The sequence below is a fragment of the Rhinolophus hipposideros genome, assembly GCF_964194185.1.
Source record: "Rhinolophus hipposideros genome assembly, chromosome: 8".
In the NCBI taxonomy this organism is placed as follows: Eukaryota; Metazoa; Chordata; class Mammalia; order Chiroptera; family Rhinolophidae; genus Rhinolophus; species Rhinolophus hipposideros.
In genome coordinates this window covers 70,165,920-70,188,271 of record NC_138054.1, presented here as the reverse complement: position 1 = coordinate 70,188,271, position 22,352 = coordinate 70,165,920, and the positions used below count along the sequence as shown (strand labels likewise).

The 22,352-nt window shown below is 46.6% G+C and overlaps 1 protein-coding gene across 1 annotated transcript in view; it reads right to left on the bottom strand.

The window, feature by feature from the left end:
* GRIK3 (glutamate ionotropic receptor kainate type subunit 3) overlaps window positions 1-22,352 on the bottom strand; it is a 208,370-nt gene that overhangs the window by 66,084 nt on the left and 119,934 nt on the right. The window contains exons 2-3 of the mRNA XM_081055303.1: window positions 12,978-13,154; window positions 2,137-2,394 (exon numbers count right to left, since the gene is read on the bottom strand). Coding sequence (XP_080911429.1) covers window positions 2,137-2,394; window positions 12,978-13,154 — 435 coding nt within the window. The remainder of the gene's footprint in view (window positions 1-2,136; window positions 2,395-12,977; window positions 13,155-22,352) is intronic.

Sequence of the window (22,352 nt, the reverse complement as noted above, 5' to 3'; positions counted from 1 at the left end):
GTGTAATATATGGTGACCCACATTCTCCAGCAGCAAATGTCAGACCTCCTTCCCATCAGTGTATTCCCCAAGGAGACCAGAGACTCTTCTCGGCCAACCCCAACAGAAGACTAGGCTCTTTTGTTTGCCCGAGATGAGCTCTCCTTCCTGGCTGCTTTCCTAATCACTCTCTCAAAATATCTGCAGTGAATCATGTTGCTGGAATCAGGCTTTTCACTTACAAAGCACTTCTGCATTCATTACCCAACTTAACCATCTCCCTGTCCTAGAAAGCATGCAGATTAGCGACTTTGGTTCCAATGTTACAGATAAAGAAACTGAGGCCTAGGGAGATTAAGTGACCCTCCCAGATTTTGCAGCATGCTAACAACGGGGTCAAAATTAGAGAGCCATCATAAGTCAAGCAGCATCTGTATTGTGAAAATAGATAACTGGCATACGCCCTTCTAGCATGCTAAGAGAGCCATGATTTTGTTTGGGTGGCAATGTGTCCGTCCTAAGAGATAACTCGAGATTGAGAGGAATCAGTCAATGGCAATCCCATTCCGATCTGACTGTGCTCAAGGCAGCAGGCACACTCAGTGAGCTGTACTGGGTGATCTGCTGGAAGATTCTGAGACAGAACTTCCGCCCTGATAAGGGACACAAGTCACGTTAAGAAAAAGCGCTCTGGCTCCTATCATACTTGAATCCTCTATCCCAGCTGGGCTGTCCTCTTAATGACACTGCCATACACAGTCCCACTTCCTCATTTTGGCTCATGCTGTTCCCTCCTCCTGCAACACCCTCACGACTCCTCTCCCTGTCCATCCATCCTCAAGACCAAGATCATGTCTCTCTCTTCTGGTTAAGTCGGCCCAGACTAGCCAAGGCCACTCTCCCCAAGTACCTGTAGCCCTGTATGTATGTACATGTCACCCGATTCTTAGCTTGGATCGCCTGGAATGACCAGCAACTTCTGGGTGGGCACCCACTCCCCTCTAATAAGAATAACTTCTCAAAAGCAGATGGGATAACCTCATCCTCATTTCTTCTTATTTACGAGTGCCCAACACACTTTTTCCTGCAAATTTAACTATCATTTATTTCAATGTGATTTTCAATTTGATTCAATTCAGTTCAACAAACATTTAAAAACATCTACATTGTACCAGGCCCTGTCCTAAACCCTGGAGCCACAGAAAGCCCGTAGTCTGGAAGCAGAAACAAGCTCAGAAACAACCATGCTAGTTGTATATTAAGACAGAAAAACCGACAGGGCTGCAGAAACCCCAGAGGTGACCCAGCGCTGGGTAGGAGCACCTCTCAATGGCAGAGACCTCCTGCTGGGGGCACTGAGAGGGGTGGAGTTTCCCGCCCTCCAGGATCTTCGGTCTGGTGCTTTGGGTGTAGCAGGACCTCAATGGATACTGGTAGAATCTCAAGCTAAATCAACAACTTCGGAATGTCTTTTCTGCCGGATTCTCTCCGTGCAATTCCCACTCCCCATTAGGAGGTAATCAAGAGCTGACACTGAGTCTCAGGCAGCTGAGAGCTGGAGGGCTCTTTCCCGGCTGCATGCTGTAGCTCTTGACTTGAAGAGCGGGCCGAGCGGGGCCAGATGGGTTAAGCAACTTGCCGAGGTCACACTCTCTCTTAAGAGGTGGGGCTAAGAAATGTCTCGGGACTCGAATCTTTGGAAGGACAGAGGAGGGGCAACAGCTCCTGGCTGCCCAGCTAGTAAGCATCAGAGCTGGCACACATGTACTGGCCAGTTTGAGCTCAAAGCCCGTGCCCAGAGCCAGCGCGGGGCTGGACACGTTTGCTGTGGATGGAGGCGTGAGTGCAGGCAGGTGTGGGTGTGGCTGTGCAGGTGTGGGAACAGGTGCTGGGGGGTGCTGAGTACCGGTCTGAGCGTGCTGCTGGGGTGGAGGTAGGTGGGTGGGGAAGGTGTGGGGCAGGTGTGCGGGGGCGTGTGGCTGGTGTGTACAGGGCTGTGAGTACAGGAACCCAGGTCGGTGTGACTGGATGACGGGTGGGTGTGAGTGAGGACCTTTGCCCGGGGGTAGCCGAGGTGGGTGAGCAGTCACGAGCCCGATCCTAGGGCTCTTCCTCCCTTGCACCCTAACCCTGGCCTGGCCGTGACTGGCCACCCACCTGTACTGTCGTCATAGACCACGGTGGCCGACCGCCACTTGAGGTACTGCACCAAGTCAAGGATGGCGTGGCTGAGAGAGGCGTAGTCAGGGTACAGGTTCACGTAGAAGGTGTCCTTATTGTCCAGCGGGTGGTGCTTCCAGCGCAGCTGGATGTGGGGCACCTCCAGGGCATTGCAGATGGACTGGACGGCGTTGGTGCAGGAGCCCTGTGACGGGCCAAAGATTGCCACCACGCCCAGTGCCAGCTGGTCACAGGCTGCAACAGAGGGAGAGAACAGCACAGGGCTCAGCGCCAGGTCTTATCAGGCGTCGAGGGGCTGGGGCAATGAGGGTGGGGGGTGATGATTTTGATGATCCCAGAAACACCCGGGAAAAACAGCAACTGGAACCTCTGAGGGTGGATGACTGACAATCTCTCTGAAACCAGAGTCGTCATAGTCCCTGACTTGTGGGATCATAGGAAGTCAAATGAGATAATGTACCCTCAGTACAGTGCTCGTGAAATACATAGAAGTGATGGCTGCGTCTGATGACGTCTTCACCGTGATTAGCATCAGAAGCTCTGTACCAGGCCCTGCTCTGGGTGGCAACGTGAGAAACAAATAGAAATGACACACCTATGACTCTTGCTGATGACTCTTAAACTAAAATCTCCAGCCCCAACCTGTTTCCTAAAATCCACCTTGTACATTTCACCTCTCACTCGACATCACCGCTTGGATGTGTAAGAGGCATCTCAGACCATAACCCCCTCTTCTCCTCCCAGCCCCCCGGGAAACGGCAGCTCCACTGTCTTAGTGCCTTCTGCCTAAAACCCTGGTTTTGTCTTCACTCTTCTCATTCTCTCATACCCCACGTCCCAATCCATCATCAACTCCTGTTGCTTCACCTTCTAAATATGTCAGAGTCGGACCACTTCTTGCCATTCCTACCCTGGTCTAAGCCACTGTTGTCTGTCACTGGGATGACCGCAGCAGGCTCCTCACTGGTTCCAGCGTCCTCAGTAATCCTTTCTACCATCTATTCTGCACTCAGGACCTAGAGTGAGCCGTTCACAAAGTGGATTACATGACTCCTTTGGTCCAAGGGCTCCCATTTCACTCAGCCAAAGTCCTTAATAGTAACCAACAAGTCCCTACTTGTGATGGCTCCTCCCCACCCCTGTCCCTACCATCTCCATCCCCATGATTTTCCTGATTTCCTCGCTCCTTTCCTCACAGCATTCAAGCCCCGCTGGCTTCCATGATGCTCCTTATACACACTAGGAATACTCCTGCCTCAGGGCCTTTGCACTTGCTGTCCTCTCTGATGTGACTGCTCTTCCCTCAGATCTCCACATAGCTCCCTCCCTCCCTTTTTTCAGGTCTCTGCATCTGCGAGTCTTACTAGAGAGGAATCACCACCCAGCCTACCATAGTGATCCCCATCCAGCCACACTCCCTCAACCCCATATTCTGTCCTTCTTTCTCCCTTCCTCTCTCTCTCTCTCTCTCTCTCTCTCTCTCTCTCTCTCTCTCTCTCTTCTTCTTCTTCTTCTTTCCTTCCTTCCTTCCTTCCTTCCTTCCTTCCTTCCTTCCTTCCTTCCTTCCTTCCTTCCTTCCTGCCTTCCTGCCTGCCTTCCTTCCTTCCTTCCTTTCATTTATTAAATAACAATGGAAGTCTTACTCATTTGTTGACTTCTCCTCCTACTAGAATGTAAGCTCCAAGTAGGCAATGGCTTGATCCATGTTCTTTATTGCTGTATCCACAGTCCTTAAAACAGTACATGGTCTGAGCAGGTGCTTAATCAACATCTGCTGAGTGGATGAATGCTGAATCCCTGCCTTCAAACAGTTCACATTCTTGGGGGAGGCAGTTCAGACAGCAGATGCTTCTGGGAAGGTCAAACCTCAGTGGGCGGAGCATGGCACGAAATGAACAGACCCAGGGCAGCTGGGGATCGAAGGGGGATGTAGGCTCATACAGGGATTGTGCTCCAAAGAACCATAAAATGGACCTCTCAGGGCATCGAGGGGAGGGCTCCCCAAGGGCCACTGCCCTATCTTCTGGTAACTATCTCTACTTTTCCTTTGGGCTCCAACACATGAGGAGTGGGTAAGTGATTTAGACCCTAAGCTCACTGCTCACTGACCTCCCCCAGGCCACAGCTGTTGGTTTAGAGAATGCTCATGTGACCAGATAGAGTCAAAGGGACGCCATGAGACCTGGTGGCACTGTGATGGGAGCATTTTCTCTCTGTAAGTGGACCTGGGAGGAGGTAAGACATGGAGGTACAGTAGCCACCTTATCCTCACAAAGAAAGTGCAGTGCTTGCCTGTGAATGGAGTCAGTATGGAGGGGAGCAGAGCTGAGAGACAAAGAAATATGAGCCCCTGATCAAGTGGAACCCTGGACTTGGTTACATAAACGAATACATTCTCTCTTTGCTTAAGCCAGTTAGGATTTGGCTTCCTGTCACTTGCCCCAGAGCAGCCCTAACTGAAGAGCATCAGCACACCCACTGGCCTGGAGCCGTGAGACTGAACTACATGCATGTGCATGACCATACAATGCACATAGGACGGGGCAAGACAGAGCCCCTAAACACGGGTGCACACTGGATTCAGACGCATCCTGGCGGCCCCAAAGGCCTCTGGAAATGACCTACTGCGCTCAGGCCCATCCCGAAGATTCGCGGGGTGCAGAGTCAGTACAAACGGAAGCTCACATGCCATGTGCCTACATAGTTAAACATTGTTATGGCAAGCTAACAAACGTTACATAAAAGAAGCCCTTTCCTCTCACCTTGACAAATACAACCACCTGGAAAGACAGGTGAGCATGGAGACTTCTCATGCCCAGTGACATGGGGAGAGGGGGCAGCAGCCCCTCTCCTGTCCCCTCATCTTTGACCACTGGCTCCCCCCTGCACAATAAAGGGTCTTGCACTCTCCGTGTGGACACCCTGACCCTTGCATCTGAGCTCTGTCCACACCTCTGCAAACATCTGCCCCTTGGTCAGACTTAGATAGAGCCCATGAGTGTGACCAGGAAGCATGGCTTTCTCTCTGTAGGACAGCCCAGGGATGAGGCTCATGTAGGCCCGGAGGTGGGTGCAGGGCCAACGGGGCAGGAAATTCAGGGCTCCAGATACTTGGAGCAAAGATTAGAAGGGCAGGGCACAGGGTCCTAACGGGCAAGTCCCCTTGGTCCCACTGAGCCCTTCTCCAGGAGGAGATGTGTTCCAGAGGCGGCTGAGGACATCACCTCCAAAGCACAGGCCCTGGGAAAAGGGCCCTCTTGACTGGCGTAAGGGTGATACCCAGGGCTCTAAAGATACAGGATGGTTTCGAATTAGTGAGAATGTGTGGTTTTCCTCTCCACTGACATATACTCCCCTCTCCCTCACTCCTGGGAATAGGAGACAGTACATAAAGCAGCTATTTTTCCTGAAATGTGTACTTCCCCCACGTGCCCCAGAGAACGGCATGTATGGTCTAGGTGAAAAATACAGCATTCTTGGCGGGGGTGGGGGCTGTTCGTGATTGTTAGGAATCTGCTGGAACCAGCTGGAACGTGGGACAACACAGCCATGTATGGGAAGCTGCGGGGCCAGTGCAGAGGGCATCTCCTGCGTCACCAGGGTTCTTACCGGCCAATGCCAAGTGCAGCAGAGGATGCAGTGTGGGGCACACAGTGCCTTCCTGATGCTCCTGCAATTGTGGGACCAGAGGCCAAATCAGGGAAGGACTGTTCTGTGCGTGCTGTTGTTACCCTCCAGTCAATGCACCTTGGCTGCACTTCGTGTGAGTGTGTGTGTATGAGACAAACCCCGGTGGTAATAAATTGCTCAAAAATCGGAACTCTGGGCATGTCGGTAAACTGTCCAGTCTAGGGCCCATTCTCCCTTTCTGCGCCCTCGTCCCAAGGAGGCCGGTCCCAGACCTCTGCTCTCACTGCCTGTTCGTGCCCTTCTTCTGCTGTCTGGCTGTGCGGATGTCTGCTCTGACCACTCGTCCCCTTAAGAGCAGGTGATGGCTGAGGGAAGAGAGAGACCACATGTGAGTCCCTTTGTGGCCATGGAGGCTGGACACCAACAGGGAGGAGATGGTGACAGGGAATAAGTGACAGCTATCCAGGCCTGGTCACTCCTTGCCCACGTCAGAGGCCAGGAGCACCCAATAAAACCTGTAGGTTTCTCTCATGCTCCACCTCCTCCCTCTGTTTTGAACCTTGTAGCTGTCCTCTGACATCTCTGGTTTCCATCCTATCATCTCCTGTCTCTACTCTTTCTCTTTACCTCTAGGACCTTCCAGTGGACGACTTAGTCAAATGACCCGTGTGCCTCATTGCCTCCCATTACCACCTTCAAGAATCTGTGTTTTGGATTCCCCCTTTGATCTAGGCCTTGGAGCGGGGGGCGAATGCTGCCCTGCCCTCTGCCCCACCTACGTCAGCCTCCTCACCAGGCCCAGGTCTGGGTATCCTGTGTGACGGAGGCAGGAGAGAGCGGACCAACCACAAACCATGAAGACGTGCAAGATCGTAAGACTGATCTTGAAGGAAGCAATTTAGTCACCGATTGTGGGGATAATGGTAAAGGTAACGGTAGTGACAGTTCTGAAAGGGAAGACCATACTGTGGGGCTGGTTACGATCCTGGTGACGGCATGGATGAGGGCGCAGTTGGTGACAATGTTGGTGTGACATAACATGGGATGGTGGTGATGGGACTGATGATAATAAATATGTCAATGTCACGACAGTCGTGGTGATGATGATGGGAGCTATGATGACGGGGACACAAATGTTGATGAATGAGGAGGTGATAACAATGTCGGCGGTGACGATGTTGGTGACGATGAAAATGCTGATGCCGTGACCGTCATGGTGATGAAGACAGTAGGGGCGGGGATTCTGGCGAGGACTGGGAGGGAGGCGATAACAATGGTGATGGGGTCGCTAAGACTGGCAATAATGCAGTGTCAACACCGGACTGTAACAGTGACGACGACAGTGGGAATGACGGCGATGTTGGCGAGGATGAGACTGGTGATGCGGAAGAGGTCGGTGTCGCGGCAGTGACCGAGATGGCGACGGTGGGGTGGTGACGCTGACGTTGGCGTGAAGAGTGGAGGTGACACCACTGTGGATGGCGATGACGGTGAGTGTGGTAATGGTGCACGGGTGTGGACAGTGGTGGGGTATGATAATGATGACCACACTGGGTTTCATTCTGCCAGAGACGCAGTGATCAGACCTCACTGTAGGGTGGCAGGAGGCAGCACTCCAGCCAGTCACCTGTTTCTTCTCCTAGGCCTCTCTCCACATCCCTTTTCCTGTCCCCTCCATGTCCCTTCCACCCTCTGATGATCTTCCAATCTGGAAAATCACTGTTTCCCCAAAGGGACCAGGACAGGGGTTATAGCAGCAGCAGCAGCAGCTTTGTCTCCAGATGTTTCCAGGGCAGCAGCCAACCCTTGTTCTGGCAGCCCTGAGCACACACTGCAGTAATTACATTATTTGTGGCTTCAATTTTGAATCCATTTTCTGGTCATTTTACAGCAACTCAATGGTTCACAGTCATTGCAGGAGTCCACAGTCTAAATGCAGTTCCCCCCACCCCCTTTCCATGGCAATTGTAGTTATAGCAAAAATTATCCCAATCAATTTGTGTCTTAAAAGGAATTGAGCAGCCCAGAGAATGAGTGGAGGCAGAGGAGCCTGGGGAGTGCTGGGTCGATGCCAGGCCTGTTCTGGTCAGGCTTGGAAGAAAACACCGGCGCTCTCTGGATGCTGGCTCAGGCACCGCCTGGCAGTCACTCATCTTTTTAATTTTTCAAAAAAGAAGAAAAACATTTAAAAGGAAAGACAATAGGTGAAAGTCTCCTTTAATGGGGAAAGGCCTCCTGGGTCGCATGTGGAGGAAAGAACTAATTCAACCAGAGCTGGCAGGGCTGGCAGTGCCAGGCTCTGTGCCTCTACCTCCCCACACCCAACGTGGCCCAAGGTGACTGGATCCAGCTGGTGTGAACGGAAGTGGTGATGGGAAAATGAATTATCATTGGGTTAATTAGAATTAGGCCCAAGTTCAACCCCCGTCCCACCGGAAGAATCCTATTGATGCTCCTGAGAATTTGAAAAACCAAAGATCAAAAAGAAAAGAAAGATTACAGAATATGGGGACCCAAGGGGTGGAGGGTACCCAATGGGGAGCATGATCCAGCAGCAGAAATGCCTCCAGGGTCAGACAGTGGTGCTTCCAACCGCAGCATGGTTGGGACGTCTTTGGTGTATTATCATACGGACATTAATGAGATGTAACACAATACAGGAGAGTGCATTCATTTTTAAGCACAGACTTTTATGAATTTTTACACAGAACTGCACTCATGTAACTGCAATGTAGATCAAGATATAGAACATTTCCGCACCCAAGAAGGTTTTCCCTTCCGCTTACAGGTTAACACCCACTCACACCACTCCCTCCTGCAGAGGCAACCGCTGTTTATTCACTCAACATAATGCCTATGAGGGTCATCCATGACGTTGTACGTCATATAAAAAAAGTTTGTACTTTTCTTGTTGCTGATTCAAATTTCATTGTGCATACTCCAGTCTATCCACTTCACTGTTGATGGACTTTTTCCCCAACGTTTGGCGACTATCAACAAAGTGGCTAGGACCCTCCTGGCAGGCTTATATTTATTTTTAGTAGATGTAGTAGTTTTTACATTTAGTTTTAGTAGTTTGGAAGTAGATACTTCCAAACAGTTCTCCTGAGAAGAGGAGCCAGTTTTCACTCCCACCAGCGCTGTGTAGAAAAAAAAAAAATTAACCTCAACTCCTATCTCCTACCCTAAATACAAAATTGATTTGAGATAGACCAGAGAGCAAAATATGAAAGAGAAAACAATAGAGTTTCTAGAAGAGAACATAGGAGAATATCTTCATGACCTCAGGATAGATAAAAACAGAACACAAAAGGCATACCCATAATAGAAAATATGGGTAAATTGGGCTTCTTTAAATTAAGAATTTTGGGCCTCAAAAGATACAACCAAGCGAGTAAAAAGGCCAATGCAACTGCAATAGAAACATGCAATCTATGTATCCAACCAAGGGTACTCATCCAGAATGTATAAAAGACTCCTACAAGTCAATAGGATAATGACAAGCAAACCAATTTTTAAAAGTGGTTGAAAGTCTCCCAAAGGCCCTCCAAGAAAGAGGAGATTCAGGTGATTTATTAGCGTATGAAAAGATGCTCACCGTCTCTGGTCATCAGGGAAACACACCATAAAACCACAACACAGATGCCCACTCCATAAACCACCAAACCAGCCAACATTAAAATAAAACGGATGTTTACCAAGAGTTAGTACACATGCGGAGGCATTGCCAAGTGGTATCCGTTGCTGGAGGGAGTGCAAATCGGTGTTGGAAACCCTTTGGTCATGTGGACCCATCTGGCTGGACTTCCAAAACTAGGAGTTTCTGTCTCAGGCCTGTTCACCCATCACTGGGCAGTTTTGCAACTTCGGAAAACCATTTGGCTGAATATACACACCCCCTATGACCTCACACTTCCACTCCTCGGTATGTACCCAACAAAAACTGTGCACGTTTGTGCACCAAAGCACATTGAGAAGAATGTTCATCGCAGCACTATTCTATGGCCCTCAGTGGAAACGACTCAAATGTCCAACAGTCATTTTTGATTTTGAAAAACTGGGGCATATTCATAAAATGGAATGCCGCACAACAATGAAAACCAATAGACTACTGTTACATTCAACACCGTAGGTGAATCTCACAGATATATGGTAGGGGGAAAGAAGCAAGACTCAAAAAAAATACACACTGCTATTCTATTTATGTAAAGTTCAAAAACAGGTAAAACCAGCGTATGGGACCAGCAATCGGGGCAATGGATCTACAGTACAGCAGAGAAAAGGCAAAGGACAGAAGAGATAGGCAATATTCACGTAATCACACACATGCCAGGGTTCAGAGTTGTGAAGGAAAAGTCCAGAGTGTTATAAGATAGAAGCAGGAAGACCTGACCATACGTGGGGGCTCAGGGAGGGCTCCCCTGAGAAGGATGAGTTAGCTAAACAAAGGGCAGGGCAGAGGTGGGGTTTACAAGGGTAAGGAAATTACAATCAGAGGGCACAGCATGTGCAAAAGCCCTGAGGTGGGAGGAAGCATGACACCCTGAGAACGGTAGGTATGGCTCATATCCAGAGGCTGAGGGAGTGAGTGGCACACATGTGGCTGGAAGGTCACACTGGGCCAGGCTGGACAGGCCCTCACGGGCTCTAATAATGATTTAGGGAAAGAAGATGGGACATACCATGCAGGGTTTAAGTCACGTGGCCTGGTGTAGCGTGGGGAGGGGCTATGGCTCTGGTCACTTGGACCCATCTGGCTGGAATTCCAGAGCTGGGCGTTTCCATCTCAGGCCTGTTCACGCATCACCGGGCAGTTCCACACAGGTAGGACTGTAAGTTTCTAGCGGAGGAAGTGACTCAAAAGGCTCCGAAGCTCTGCCTGGGCTCATTGCTAACTGGGGAAGGTCCCAGCACTGAATTGCAAGTGGGTCACTAGAAAGTCATTGTATTATTTTAGTGGTTTTTAGGAAAAAATGGGCAGAAAACAGTGTAGCCCTTTAGGGGTGGTTCTGCCCGTGTGGGCCTCTGTGCTCTGACTCTAGGTGTTTGTTCTGTGTTCTGATCTTTTTACTGAGCAGTTTTGGTTGCGTTCAGTCACTTTCTAGATGGACAAGGCTGGGCAGAGGGTGCCAGCATGGACTCTCACAGGTAGGTGGATACCTGACTGCACAGTGTTGGCTGCAGGGCAGGCTGGGAAGAGAGCGGAGAGGATGTGTGCAGGGAGGGCATGCCAGCATGGGAGAGGGGTGATGGACAGAAGACCACTCTTTCAGGCTGTTAGGGTGGGGTGGCTAGAGGGTAGGGTGCCTTTAGTCTGGGTGCAGGCTGGCTGTGAAACTCAGGGCAGTGGCCTCAAAAATGTCAGTGTTAGCTGTGTTCAATGTCAAGGACACTCCAACCTTCAGTGCACAAGGCAAGGAGAAGCCAAGTGGAAGGGACAAGAGTCAGCAACGGGAAAGCGCCTGTAGGTGTGAGGCCCGTGACTTGATGCCTCAACACATGGAGAGCAAGTCAGCCAATGTAAGAAAGACAAAGTCCAATGTGGTACTTCATGTGTGCTAGATGCTGAGTACTTCACAAAGGTGTGCCCATTTTGTAGATGAGAAAACTGAGGCACATGTTGTCCAAGGTCACACACTAATATCAGAGCAGACAGGGGGCAAGTCCAGGCAGTCCTGGCTATAAGCCCATGCTCAGCTGCCTTTCTGTACTGACATGTTTACCCACAGAGCTAGCAGAAGGTAGCACCTTGGCAGGTCTGCACCTAGGATCCCAGGAGTCCTTAATTAGCTACTTGAAACCCCTTAGAAAGACCAAGGGTCCCCTGTGGATGGGCCTCAGTTTTCCCAAGATGCATGGATGATGCATGCATCTTGTCCCTAAGCTCAACTGACAGGGATCTTGGACAATGAGGCTCAGACTCCCCTGCCCCATCCTCACACCATTCATTCATTGAGTCACTCAAAGATCATTTCATTGAGCATTTACTATACACCAGTCTTTTAGATGCCGGGACTGTATTGGTTAACAAGAGAGAGCTTTCCTTTCAGTAGTGTTGGAGAGAAGGGGAAAGATATTATACACGCACCATTATTTAACTACAAATGCGATAAGAGCCTTGAAGAAGAAAAGCAAGGGACTATTATAGCATATTATCGGAAGGATGACATAGTCTTCTCTGGGAATGTGAGTCGTTAGGCCTGAGAGTTTTAAATGGAGTTCCGTGGAACTATGGATGTTAGCCCCTGAGTTATCTAAGCCTTTAAGTTAAATTTAAATTAAATGTATATATATGAACTACATTTTTTAAAACAGTAACAAGAGAGCATACTTGTACACTCACATGTGCTATATGCCATGTTAGCTCATTCAGGTACCGACAAGTTACCTTGTTTGGTGTGTGTGTGTGTGTGTGTGTGTGTGTGTGTGTGTGTCTTGGAATAAAGTTCTCCAGTCCTCTCTGTAGAGTCATTGGAGTTTATTGTAAATGTCTCACTAATGAGAAAGGACGCAGCCCAACATTTAAAAAAAATTTTTAAAAATTCAGCTGTAGGAAAAATTGATTGGATTTACTACAGATTATTTTTATGAATTATGATTTTCTTATTGTCGTGCAGCCAAAACAAAATCTGAAAACATAGTGAATGCCGAGGCCAATGTCAGATTTCAAGTGTCATCACCACAGCCTTTGGAGACACTGTTGTCAGTTACAGAAGCATCTTTGCTGATTTCAGTAATTCTTTTTATGACCGCAAATGTCGCATATTTGAACTTATACATATTCTTTTTTATATGCCTTGGCATTTTTATAGTCTGGGTAGGATTTCAATGAAATAAAAAATAAGTTTGAAAATGTCGTCTTTGGTTTAGAGGTGTCAGAGACCTGGGCTGGGTGCCTTACTGCTACCTCTCCATCACACGCCCTGCTCCTCACCCCTCACCCCCTCCCATGGCCCCTCATTCCCTCTGCCATTGGCCTGGGAACTCTTGATGGACAACCCACTGCTCCCGGGGGAATGACACAGCTTAAACTGAACCGGGACAGATGCAGGTTCTGAAACACGGCAGGAAAGGCTCTAAGCCCCAAGCCCACCCAAACCTTGGGCCCGTTTTCAGGACCTTGGACAGCAAACAATGCCCTCTCCAGGCCCAGGCCTGGAAGAGAGCAAATGGAGCTGCACACTCACCCTTCTTGGTGGCTTCAAAGCTGTCGTGGAAGTGAATCCTCTGGATGTCATAGGTCAAGGTTGTATTGGGCAGCAGAGTCCTGTTCCTGTTGATGATGTTGGCAGAAAATCGAAAGGCATGCTCCTCAGCGTTCATGACCTGGGCATTGGGGCCGTCTGCATACTCAAAGATTCCTCCTGTGAAAGATCAGTAAGATTGTGTATGCTGGGGAAGGAAGGGGCGCTAACAAACATGCTTGGCTCAGAAGGTTTTATGGATAAGACCCCCCACCCCCAATGTTCAATAATATCCTCTGTAGCATATCCAGCACAGTTTCCATACACAGGGATTGTGCCGAAGCATAAGAATTATGGAAACCCTCCTAGTTCATTTCACCCAGGTAGAAAATTCCTGATAATAGAGACTGACAAACAGAGCCAAAATAAAATCACCAACTTATTAATATTGCTATGAAAATTCTCAATAGAGTGCTGGCAAGTAGAATCTACCAGAATATTATAAGGATAACATACCGTGACCATACAGACTTGTATTCCAGGAAGGTAAGGGTGGTTCAATACAAAGAAATCTATGAATATCACTCCATCACATCAATAATTTAAAGGAGAAGAAAACATATAACCAACTTACAAAATGCAGGAAGGCATTTAATAAAATCCAATATCCAATGCTGTTAAGAATGCTTAATAAACTAGCACCAGGAAAGATACTTCCTTGAAGCATCTCTAGCTCAAATCAGCCTTTTCTATCACACTAATGGTGAAACACCAGAGGCAGTCTCATTATAGAAAAGGGGGGAGGATAAGGATTCACATGACACTACTAACCAATGAAATAAGAAAGGAAAAGAATTTAGAGGCATACCTCTTGGAAAGAAAAAAAAAATTCTTATTTGCAAATGATATAAATGCCTTCCTAAAACCCTCAAAATAATCCCTAAACATGAAAACTAGTAGGAACTAGTAGCCGAGTCAAATTTAATGACCAGTAAGCACATATCAAGAGTGTTTCTTCATATCAGCAACAATCAGTAAGAAAACTTGATGGCAAAATAATTTCCTTTACAATACTAGCAACAAATTAAATAATAATAAATCAAATAAGAGGTGTGCAATGCTAGTAATCAAAATGAGAAAAACACCTTCAATGATAGACATAAAAGTAGACTTCAATGAGGAAGCATGTCATGTTCCTGGGTATTTAGGTTCAAGGGTAGAGGTGTCAGTTTTTTACAAATTAATTTTTCAGTTTAATTCAATTCCAATCCGATCCATACAGGGATATTTATTTTCCTTGACAAAATGAGTCTAAAATGCACCTGGAAGACTAAACAGGAGATAAAGCCTAAAAAAAAGAGATGAGAGGTGACTTGCACTGCCAGACTTAAAATATATCATAAAGCCAAAATAATTAAAACCATGTCTTAATAGCATTTGAAAACACAGATGGATCAATGGAATGAGATTAAAAAGCACCCGGAAAGAGATTCAAGTAGAGATAAGTATTTAAAGCATGATAAAGGTGGCTATTTCCAATCAGTAGGTAAAAGATGAATTATTTAGTAATTGTGTGGAGACAATTATTCAATTCTTTGGGAGAAATTTAAGTTAGATTCTAATCTGAAGCCATATATCAAAGTAATTCCAGATGGAGTAAAGATTAAACAGCAAGAAAGCAAGGGAAGGAAGGAGGAAAGGAAACACTATAAAAGTACCCAAAAAAAAGTACAGGTGATTATTATACAAAATTGAGGTGGAGGAGGTCTTCCTAGGCATTTCAATAAAGTCAGAAACCACAGGATAAAGATTCATAACTCCATAGAAATAATATAAAACTTGTATTTATCAAAACGACCATAAACAAAATAAAAAGGCAAACAACCAACTTGGAAATGATAGTGGTAACATATATGGCAGTATAAAGGCTGCTTATTTTATAAAAAGCACTTAAAACCCAACAAAAAATACAAACCCTCCAATAGAAAAATGTGTAAAGCGCAAGCATAGATGTTTCACAAAAGAAAAAACTAATAATAATACAAAGGAGCTATTAACATATGAAGAAATGTGCATTCTTCTTAATAATCAAATAAACTCAATTTAAACCAACAGTGAGATACCAGTTTTTTTTGCCCATCCCATTGGCAAAGATATAAATTATATCATCCAGCTTTGGTGAACGTATCTTAAAACAAACACATGCTTAACTGTTGCTGGAAGTGGGAACTGGTACACCTGCCTTCCTTGGGGGCCATTAGAAATACATCAAAAGCCTTCAAAATGCTCACATCTTTGACTCAATACTTCAGTTTCTAGAACTTGACTGTAATGATGGACACACAGATTATGTACAGGGAGGGGGAGCTAGAGATGGCCAACACCAGAGAAATAATAAACTGCAATTGGCTATATGTTTCCATATAACAGTAAAGATTCAATGATTTGGGCAACATTCATGATCTATTTTAAGTGGAAAACAGAGGTTAGAAAGCAGGAAATGCAGTGTGACTCCCCATGTTAGAAGAGGAAGAATGGAAGGAAGATGAGGAGAAATTTATAGCGCTGACTTCAGGCTAGCAGACATTTCAAAACAACACAAGTGAATAGTCTTATGTGGTAGATTTATTTTGTTCTCTGTGCTTTTCTATATTTTCCAAATAAAACTTTAATTTATTCTTTCTTTATTCTTAAAAAAAAATCAGCTTTATTATTTACATGAAGAAACTCCACAAAATTCACCTCGTTTTAAGTGTCCACTGATTTTTAGTAAATTTACTGAGTTCTTCTGAACATTTCCATCACCCCCAAAAGCTCCCTGGTGCCCACTTACAGTCAATCATTGTTTTCACCCCTGCCTCCGGGAACCACTAATTTACTTTCTGCCTCTAGAGATTTGTCTTTTCTGGACATTCCTTATAAATGGAATGATGCAATATGTGGTCTTCTGATCTGGCTTCTTTCACTTAGTATAATGTTTTCGAGGTTTATCCATGTTCCAAAACATGAAGAGGGCTTCTCTCTGAGTGGTGGAATTATGAGTGACTTTCATTTCCTTCTTTGTGTTGTTCTATATTTTCTAAAAGTTCTGCAGTGAGCATGTGTTATATTTCTCATCAGAAAAGCCATCATGTGATTGTGTGTTTAAAGGAAAATAAATGATCAAAATACCCTATGACCCAGCAATTCCATTTGTAGGGATGTAAATTTGGCAAAAGTTAGAGATACATAAACACCTTTGTGGATAAAGATAGTCTTGACATGCTATTGAAAAAAATAGAAACAACTTAATGTTCCAAAGTAGGAGATTACTCAACATACCAAAACCCACCTATGTGGCAGCACAACTTGCGGCATTACCAGGCAGGGTATAGGATAGCATAATAAGGTGTTGGGGATTTGCTTTCAAATCATATGGGAGGGACGGCTATGAAGGGGGTATGAGTTGGGCAGGATGGGCACGGGTTACTGGGGCGAGTTGGTGGCTACACAGGGACTCATTCTCACTAAGTGTATACGACAGACATTCTCCGTAATAAAATATTATTTTTAAATCACAGCGTAAGTAAGACAAAAGTCACAAATCATGGTAGTACAATTAGAACAGAGGCACAATATTATTCGCAGATGTTTATGACCACATTCTTAAAAACTCAAGAGAATCAGATGAAAACCTAGTAGAAGCTGAACAGAGAGCTGACCAAAGGGCCAGCATGCAAATACAGAAAAACGTGTAGTCCTCCTCTTTGTTAGCAATAAACCATGAGAAATTATAAGGGGAAGAAAGAGACCCCATTCACAACAGCAACAACGAAAAAATAAAATAGTTTACAATAAATGTGCAATTCCTATATCAAGAAAACTACAAAACTTTACTGGGGAACATAAACGACTTGAATAAATGGAGAAGCATAACTTTCTCCTGGAAAGGAAGACTCAATATTGTAAAAATGTCAGTTCTCCTCAAATTAATTTATAAATTTAATGGAATTCCAATTAAAATCAGAAAGGACATACAAGAAGGGCATACACCAAAATTTTAACAGAGGTTCATTTGAGAAAGGCAAAAGATAATGGATTGCTTCTGCTTAGTGCTTTTCCCCCCAAGTCCTCTGCATTGAGTGATAACTTTGGTAATAAGGAAAAAACCTTTAAAAAGACCTCTTAAAGAATACTTAATGACACAGGAAATGCTCATCTTTTCTTCCCTGCCTCCCAAGCAACAAAATCATACTACAGTAGGATATCTATTTATTAAACCAAAAGCATATATTTATATTTATAGCAAAAAGACTGGAAGGATTTGTATCAACATGTTACCGGTGAGTATTTCTGAGTCAAAAGGATTTATAGAGACGTTGAATCTTGCTCTTTGTATTTTCTTGATTATTTCCAAATTATTTACAATAGATATGTATTATTTTTATTATTTTAAAATGTAGAAATTAAAGAAGAGAGCCTGGGAAGAAGTCTGGCCATTATACATCCCAAATGAGAGTCAAAGGTCGTGGGACCAAGCCGTTTCCTAGGGCTTTACACCTTCTTCCAGGCCTCTACACCTTGGCAGGTAGGGGAAATAGGAGAGAGAGAAGCTGGTATCTCACAAGGGTAGTGATACATCTCTGCCCTGAGACCCACCAAGCCCAGAGATAGAGCTCAGTCTCAGACTACAGTTCAGTTCCATAAACACCCCCCAATCTCTGCCATGTACCAACCTGTCACTGGGTGCTGAGATACCAAGAGAAGTCAGTGCTGGGTCCCTGCTACCCGAGAGCACTCAGCTGACAATAACCAGCAAGTGTGGAGCAGCAGTGGAGAGGTTCCCAACTCAGGATCCAGCGACAGCCAAATCTCAGTCTGAACCCTAGTTCTACCCACTGGAGGAAGTTAGTCAGTCTCTCTGAGACTCAGTTTCTCCATCTGCAAAATGTGGTGCACACTTCCAAGGGTTGATTCTTATGGGTAAAAAAGAAAACTAGTAACTAAATTCATGGTACACGGCCAGGAGTTCTCACAGGAGAAGAGAAGCAATGCTGTTTAGAAAAACAAAATGAATCTTGAACTTCCACATTCTAGGGTAGGGGTTGACAAACTTTTCCTGTGAAGGACCAGATAAATATTTTGGCTCTGTGGACCAGATGGTCTATTCAACTCCTCCACTGTAGCATGAAAGCAGCCAGAGACATCATGTAGACAAATGGGTGTGACTGAGTTCCAATAAAACTTTATTTACAAAAGCAGGTGGTGGGCGGGATTTGGCAGACCATGCACTCTGGCTATAGTTTGTCCCCTGTTCTAGGGGAAGGGCAGCCTTTATCTCAGTGATAAAAGTACCTTGGGGCCTATATGGAGAAGATACGATTATGATAGTACTAAATTGCTATGCCAAAAAAAATACTACGATGGGACATTGAGTTTTTGAATGGGGAGGATGGGACAGAAGGGCCTAAGAGAAAGGGAATAGGTAGGCAGCGGGTCCAAAAATGAGAGAAAGGAGAATATCACCCAGGCCCAACAGCGGGCGAGGCCAGTAAGAAACCCTCCAGGGCGGGAAGGAGCATGTTAGCAATGATGCTTGGTGCTCCCTTTCCAGTTAGCTTGCACTGTGTGGTCACCTCCCTTTCCTACAGGAGCCCATTGGTTAGGAAAGTCTGCCACAGAAAACTGATACCAACTTGTGCTTTGGCGAAAATGAAGGGTGGTGGGCAGTGCCCAGCCCAGGGTGAAGCAGGGCAGAGAGGACAAGAGGTGCAGGAAGCAGAATGAGACAGGAGATGAAAAATTCAGCAGAGAAGGAAGTTGGAACAAGAGGTACTTAGGAGAAACAGAAAGCCCTGGAGCATTCTCAGAGGTGAGAGAGACACCCCCCCCCAAATGCAGCGTAAGGATAGGAGTCATTCTACTTGAACATGTAAGGGCAAGGAGACCCCAAAAGTGTTAAAGTCTTGGGACACCCAGGCAGCAAATATTTGGGTACAACACAGAGGTTCAGAGAGTGGGTTCTGGGTTGGAATCTTAGTTCCATTCATAGGCTGCCCTTTTCTCTAGAGAATTGTTCTCAGTTGAAGGAGGCCACCTCGCCCAGAAGGTTACATCAATCACCTGTGCCCTGGGGGCAGTCTGCAGCCAATGACTGACTAATATTGGGGCTCCAAAGAGTGGAGATACCTCTGTGGTGTGTGTATGCTCCAGAAACCCTCCCAGCACCCTCCCCCACTGCATCAAGCAAAGGCCAGATCTTACCTAAGGACACATCTTTGCCTCCAGCCCTGTCCCCCAGCTTTGATCACTCCCCTACTGGCTTTTCCTAAAGAGCACTCCTCCCCTCTATCTACCCCATGCATCCGAATCCCTGCCTCAGGCTCTGCATCTAGGGGTCCTGACCTCACATGGGGGTGACATTACTTCGGAGGAAGTACCAACCACATTTAGCCTTTCATGATTATGGAGGAAGAGAAGAGGGCGCTAAACCTCACCAATTAGTAAACCGTTGAGGGTTCTTTTTTCTACCCTCTTCCTTTTGGGTCCTCTTGCCCCCTTTCCCTTTTGTGCAGGGGGCTTCAGAAGCTCAGCGTCTGATGGGCTGTGTTCTGATTCAAGCTCTGCTTCACGGAACAAAGGCCGCTTTGGGTCTTGGCTTCTGGAGAGAGCAACCTACCCGGCTCAGAGGCAGCTCCCCCATTCCACTGGCTCCTCTTCATTTTCTTTCTTCCCATACATTCCTCATGATCGTTATTTAAAGAGGCTAATAAGTAGGTTGGCACCATTGATTAATGCATAATCTTAATCATGATTGTATAGCGTAATTGGCATTAATTTGAAGAGCCAGTTCATTATGAAAATAATTGTCACTGCTTTCTGCTTTAATAAAATGGAGCAGACACACCAGGGCTGCTGAGGAAATGGGATGGGGTCTGAGGGTATGAGTGTGTGTGTGTGTGTGTGGTGTGTGTGTGTGTGTGTGTGTGTGTGTGTGTGTAATGGATCCCAGAAGGTGTAAACAGGGAGTGGAGCACAGGTGCAGCTGGAACATTTTTTCAAACAAAAATGTTTGTTTTGAGTGGAATGTCTTGAGTGGAAACCGAATGGTTAAAACAAATAGTAATGATAATAGTAACAAGAACAACTGATTGTCAGAGATGACGCTGAGTGCTTTCTACCCACTTCATTTACTACTCGTAAGAACCACTACAGCCACATGAGAAACTATTATTGCCCCATTTTACATAGGAGATAACTGAGGCCCAGGGGGGTTAAGGATGTTGTTAAAACTACTAAATGGCAAATTCTCTTCTCTCCCAGAACCAAAGCCAGCTTGCTAGAGCCAATAGTTACATTTTCAGGAATTTTGAAAAACAGTTATTAAACCCTTGGCAGCTTGAAATAGGCCACCGTGAAAGTATTTACACCACAGAAATTAGCAGATGCTACAAATTAGGACTTTTTTTCTGGAGAGCGCATTCATCAGCCCACCACTACCCAAGGCCATTTCTGTCATCTGGGCTCTTAGAGACTTGATGCCACAGTCCCTGAAAAGGCTCTGTAGTCCCCAGGGCTCTGCCAAGAACAGCAGCATGAGGACAATTGCTCAGACCTAACCTCACTTACAGATAGTGGAATTCAGGGCCGGGATTGGGGGCTGGAGGGATGGAATTGGCTGTGCCAACTGGAATCAACTTCCTTCTTGCTCCTTCTACTATGTTTTGAGAAACATTCTGTTGTCATATGTTTTGAGAAACATTCTAAATACCCTAAGCATAAATGCCCATATGTTTAAGATTGCTTTTCTTCCATCTCTGGAAATGTGCCCAAATGGTGGAATTTCCCTGCCTCCCAGGTAAGCATGCTATGGTGGCCTGTGTGAAGCTGAATGTGACCACAAAAATCAGGAGGAAGGGTTGTCATTGCTGCTCTGCCTCGCCTCATCATTCAGGGCAAGGGTCCTGGAGACAGCTCCCTTCCTGCCCCTCACTGTCTGGCCAGATGGCCCTAGAGGTCCCCCAAGGCACAGGTCCCAGGGCAGATGGAGCTGAAGGCTGGGTCCCTTGCTTAAACCCATGACCTCAAGACCATCGAGGGCCGGTCTGGAGTCTGTTGAGATTTTTCTCTCTTGAACAACTTTGTGCTCTTAAACTTGGCCCTGGTAGAAGCAGCCTGGCCAAGCCAGCTCTGAGCTCAGTGAGCACGGGAGGTTCAGGCAGGGCCTGCAGCTCGCTAGCACCGTCTGCCTGACAGTCAAGTCCCAGGAGACATTCACATGCCCAGCACCACGCCCAGGCACAGTCTGTCCTCTGGGGCCTGAGAGTACTTTCTTTATCTAGTCTGCTTTGTTCTTCTGAAGTTTCCAAGGTGCCATCGATTAATTGAGATGCTGATCAGTGAGACTGTTGCCAACAGCCTCTTCCCGGGGCCACCTCCCTGTCTGTTCTGATCAGGGTTCTCTCTTCTCCCTGCCAGAACCCCTGCGGCTCTGTGCAGCCCGTGGGTTAAGAGCCAGGCTCTGCTCTCTGCTGCACCTTAGCTAGCCTCTCAGAGGCCCTCGCCGTGCCTTGGACTTGCTTTTTGGGTCTCTCTATGCCCTTGTTGCAGCAGAAAGAGGAGTAAGGGAACGAATTGGCTGGCTTTCCCTGATGGACATAGTATATGGTTTATAGAAGGTGAGCAGTGCCCAGCAGAAAAGGTCCAGGGATGGGCTTTCTGAGGTTATGGGCAAGGAAGGGGAGACACGTATATGTGTCTCTTTCTTTCTTTCTTTCTTTCTTTCTTTCTTTCTTTCTTTCTTTCTTTCTTTCTCTCTCTCTCTCTCTCTCTCTCTCTCTCTCTCTCTCTCTCTCTCTCTCTCTCTCTCTCTCCCTCTCTCCCTCTCTCCCTCCCTCCCTCCCTCCCTCCCTCCCTCCCTCCCTCCCTTCCTTCCCCAAGCAGTTTATAGGCTACCATAGTGAACGAGGCACCAAGCTGGGCAGTGGGTGAGTCAGAGAGAGACCAGGCATACTCTCAGCCCTTCAGGAGCTCATAGCTTGGAAGAAGAGATGAGAGGTGGGACATGAAGAACCACTATAAGGGTAACAACTCTCCATATGACAAGAATGGCATACAAAGCTGGGGAGACTCAGAGAGGAGAGTGTGGGGTGAAAGTCTTCATGGAGGAAGCAGCATCTGACCTGCTTGGAGCTAACCTGTGCAGGGAGTATGGCAGCCAGCGGGGCAGAGGCTGGTCTTGGGTGTGTATCAGGGGCATGAGAACTTGTGCTAAGACAGGGCCAGTTGGGGGAGGGAGAGGCCAGGCAGGAAAGGAGCTACAGGGCTTGCTTTTCAAGGACTGGGCAAAGAGGAGCTGAAGGAGGGAGGTGGGGTCTGGGAGAGAGTGCATCAGAAGAT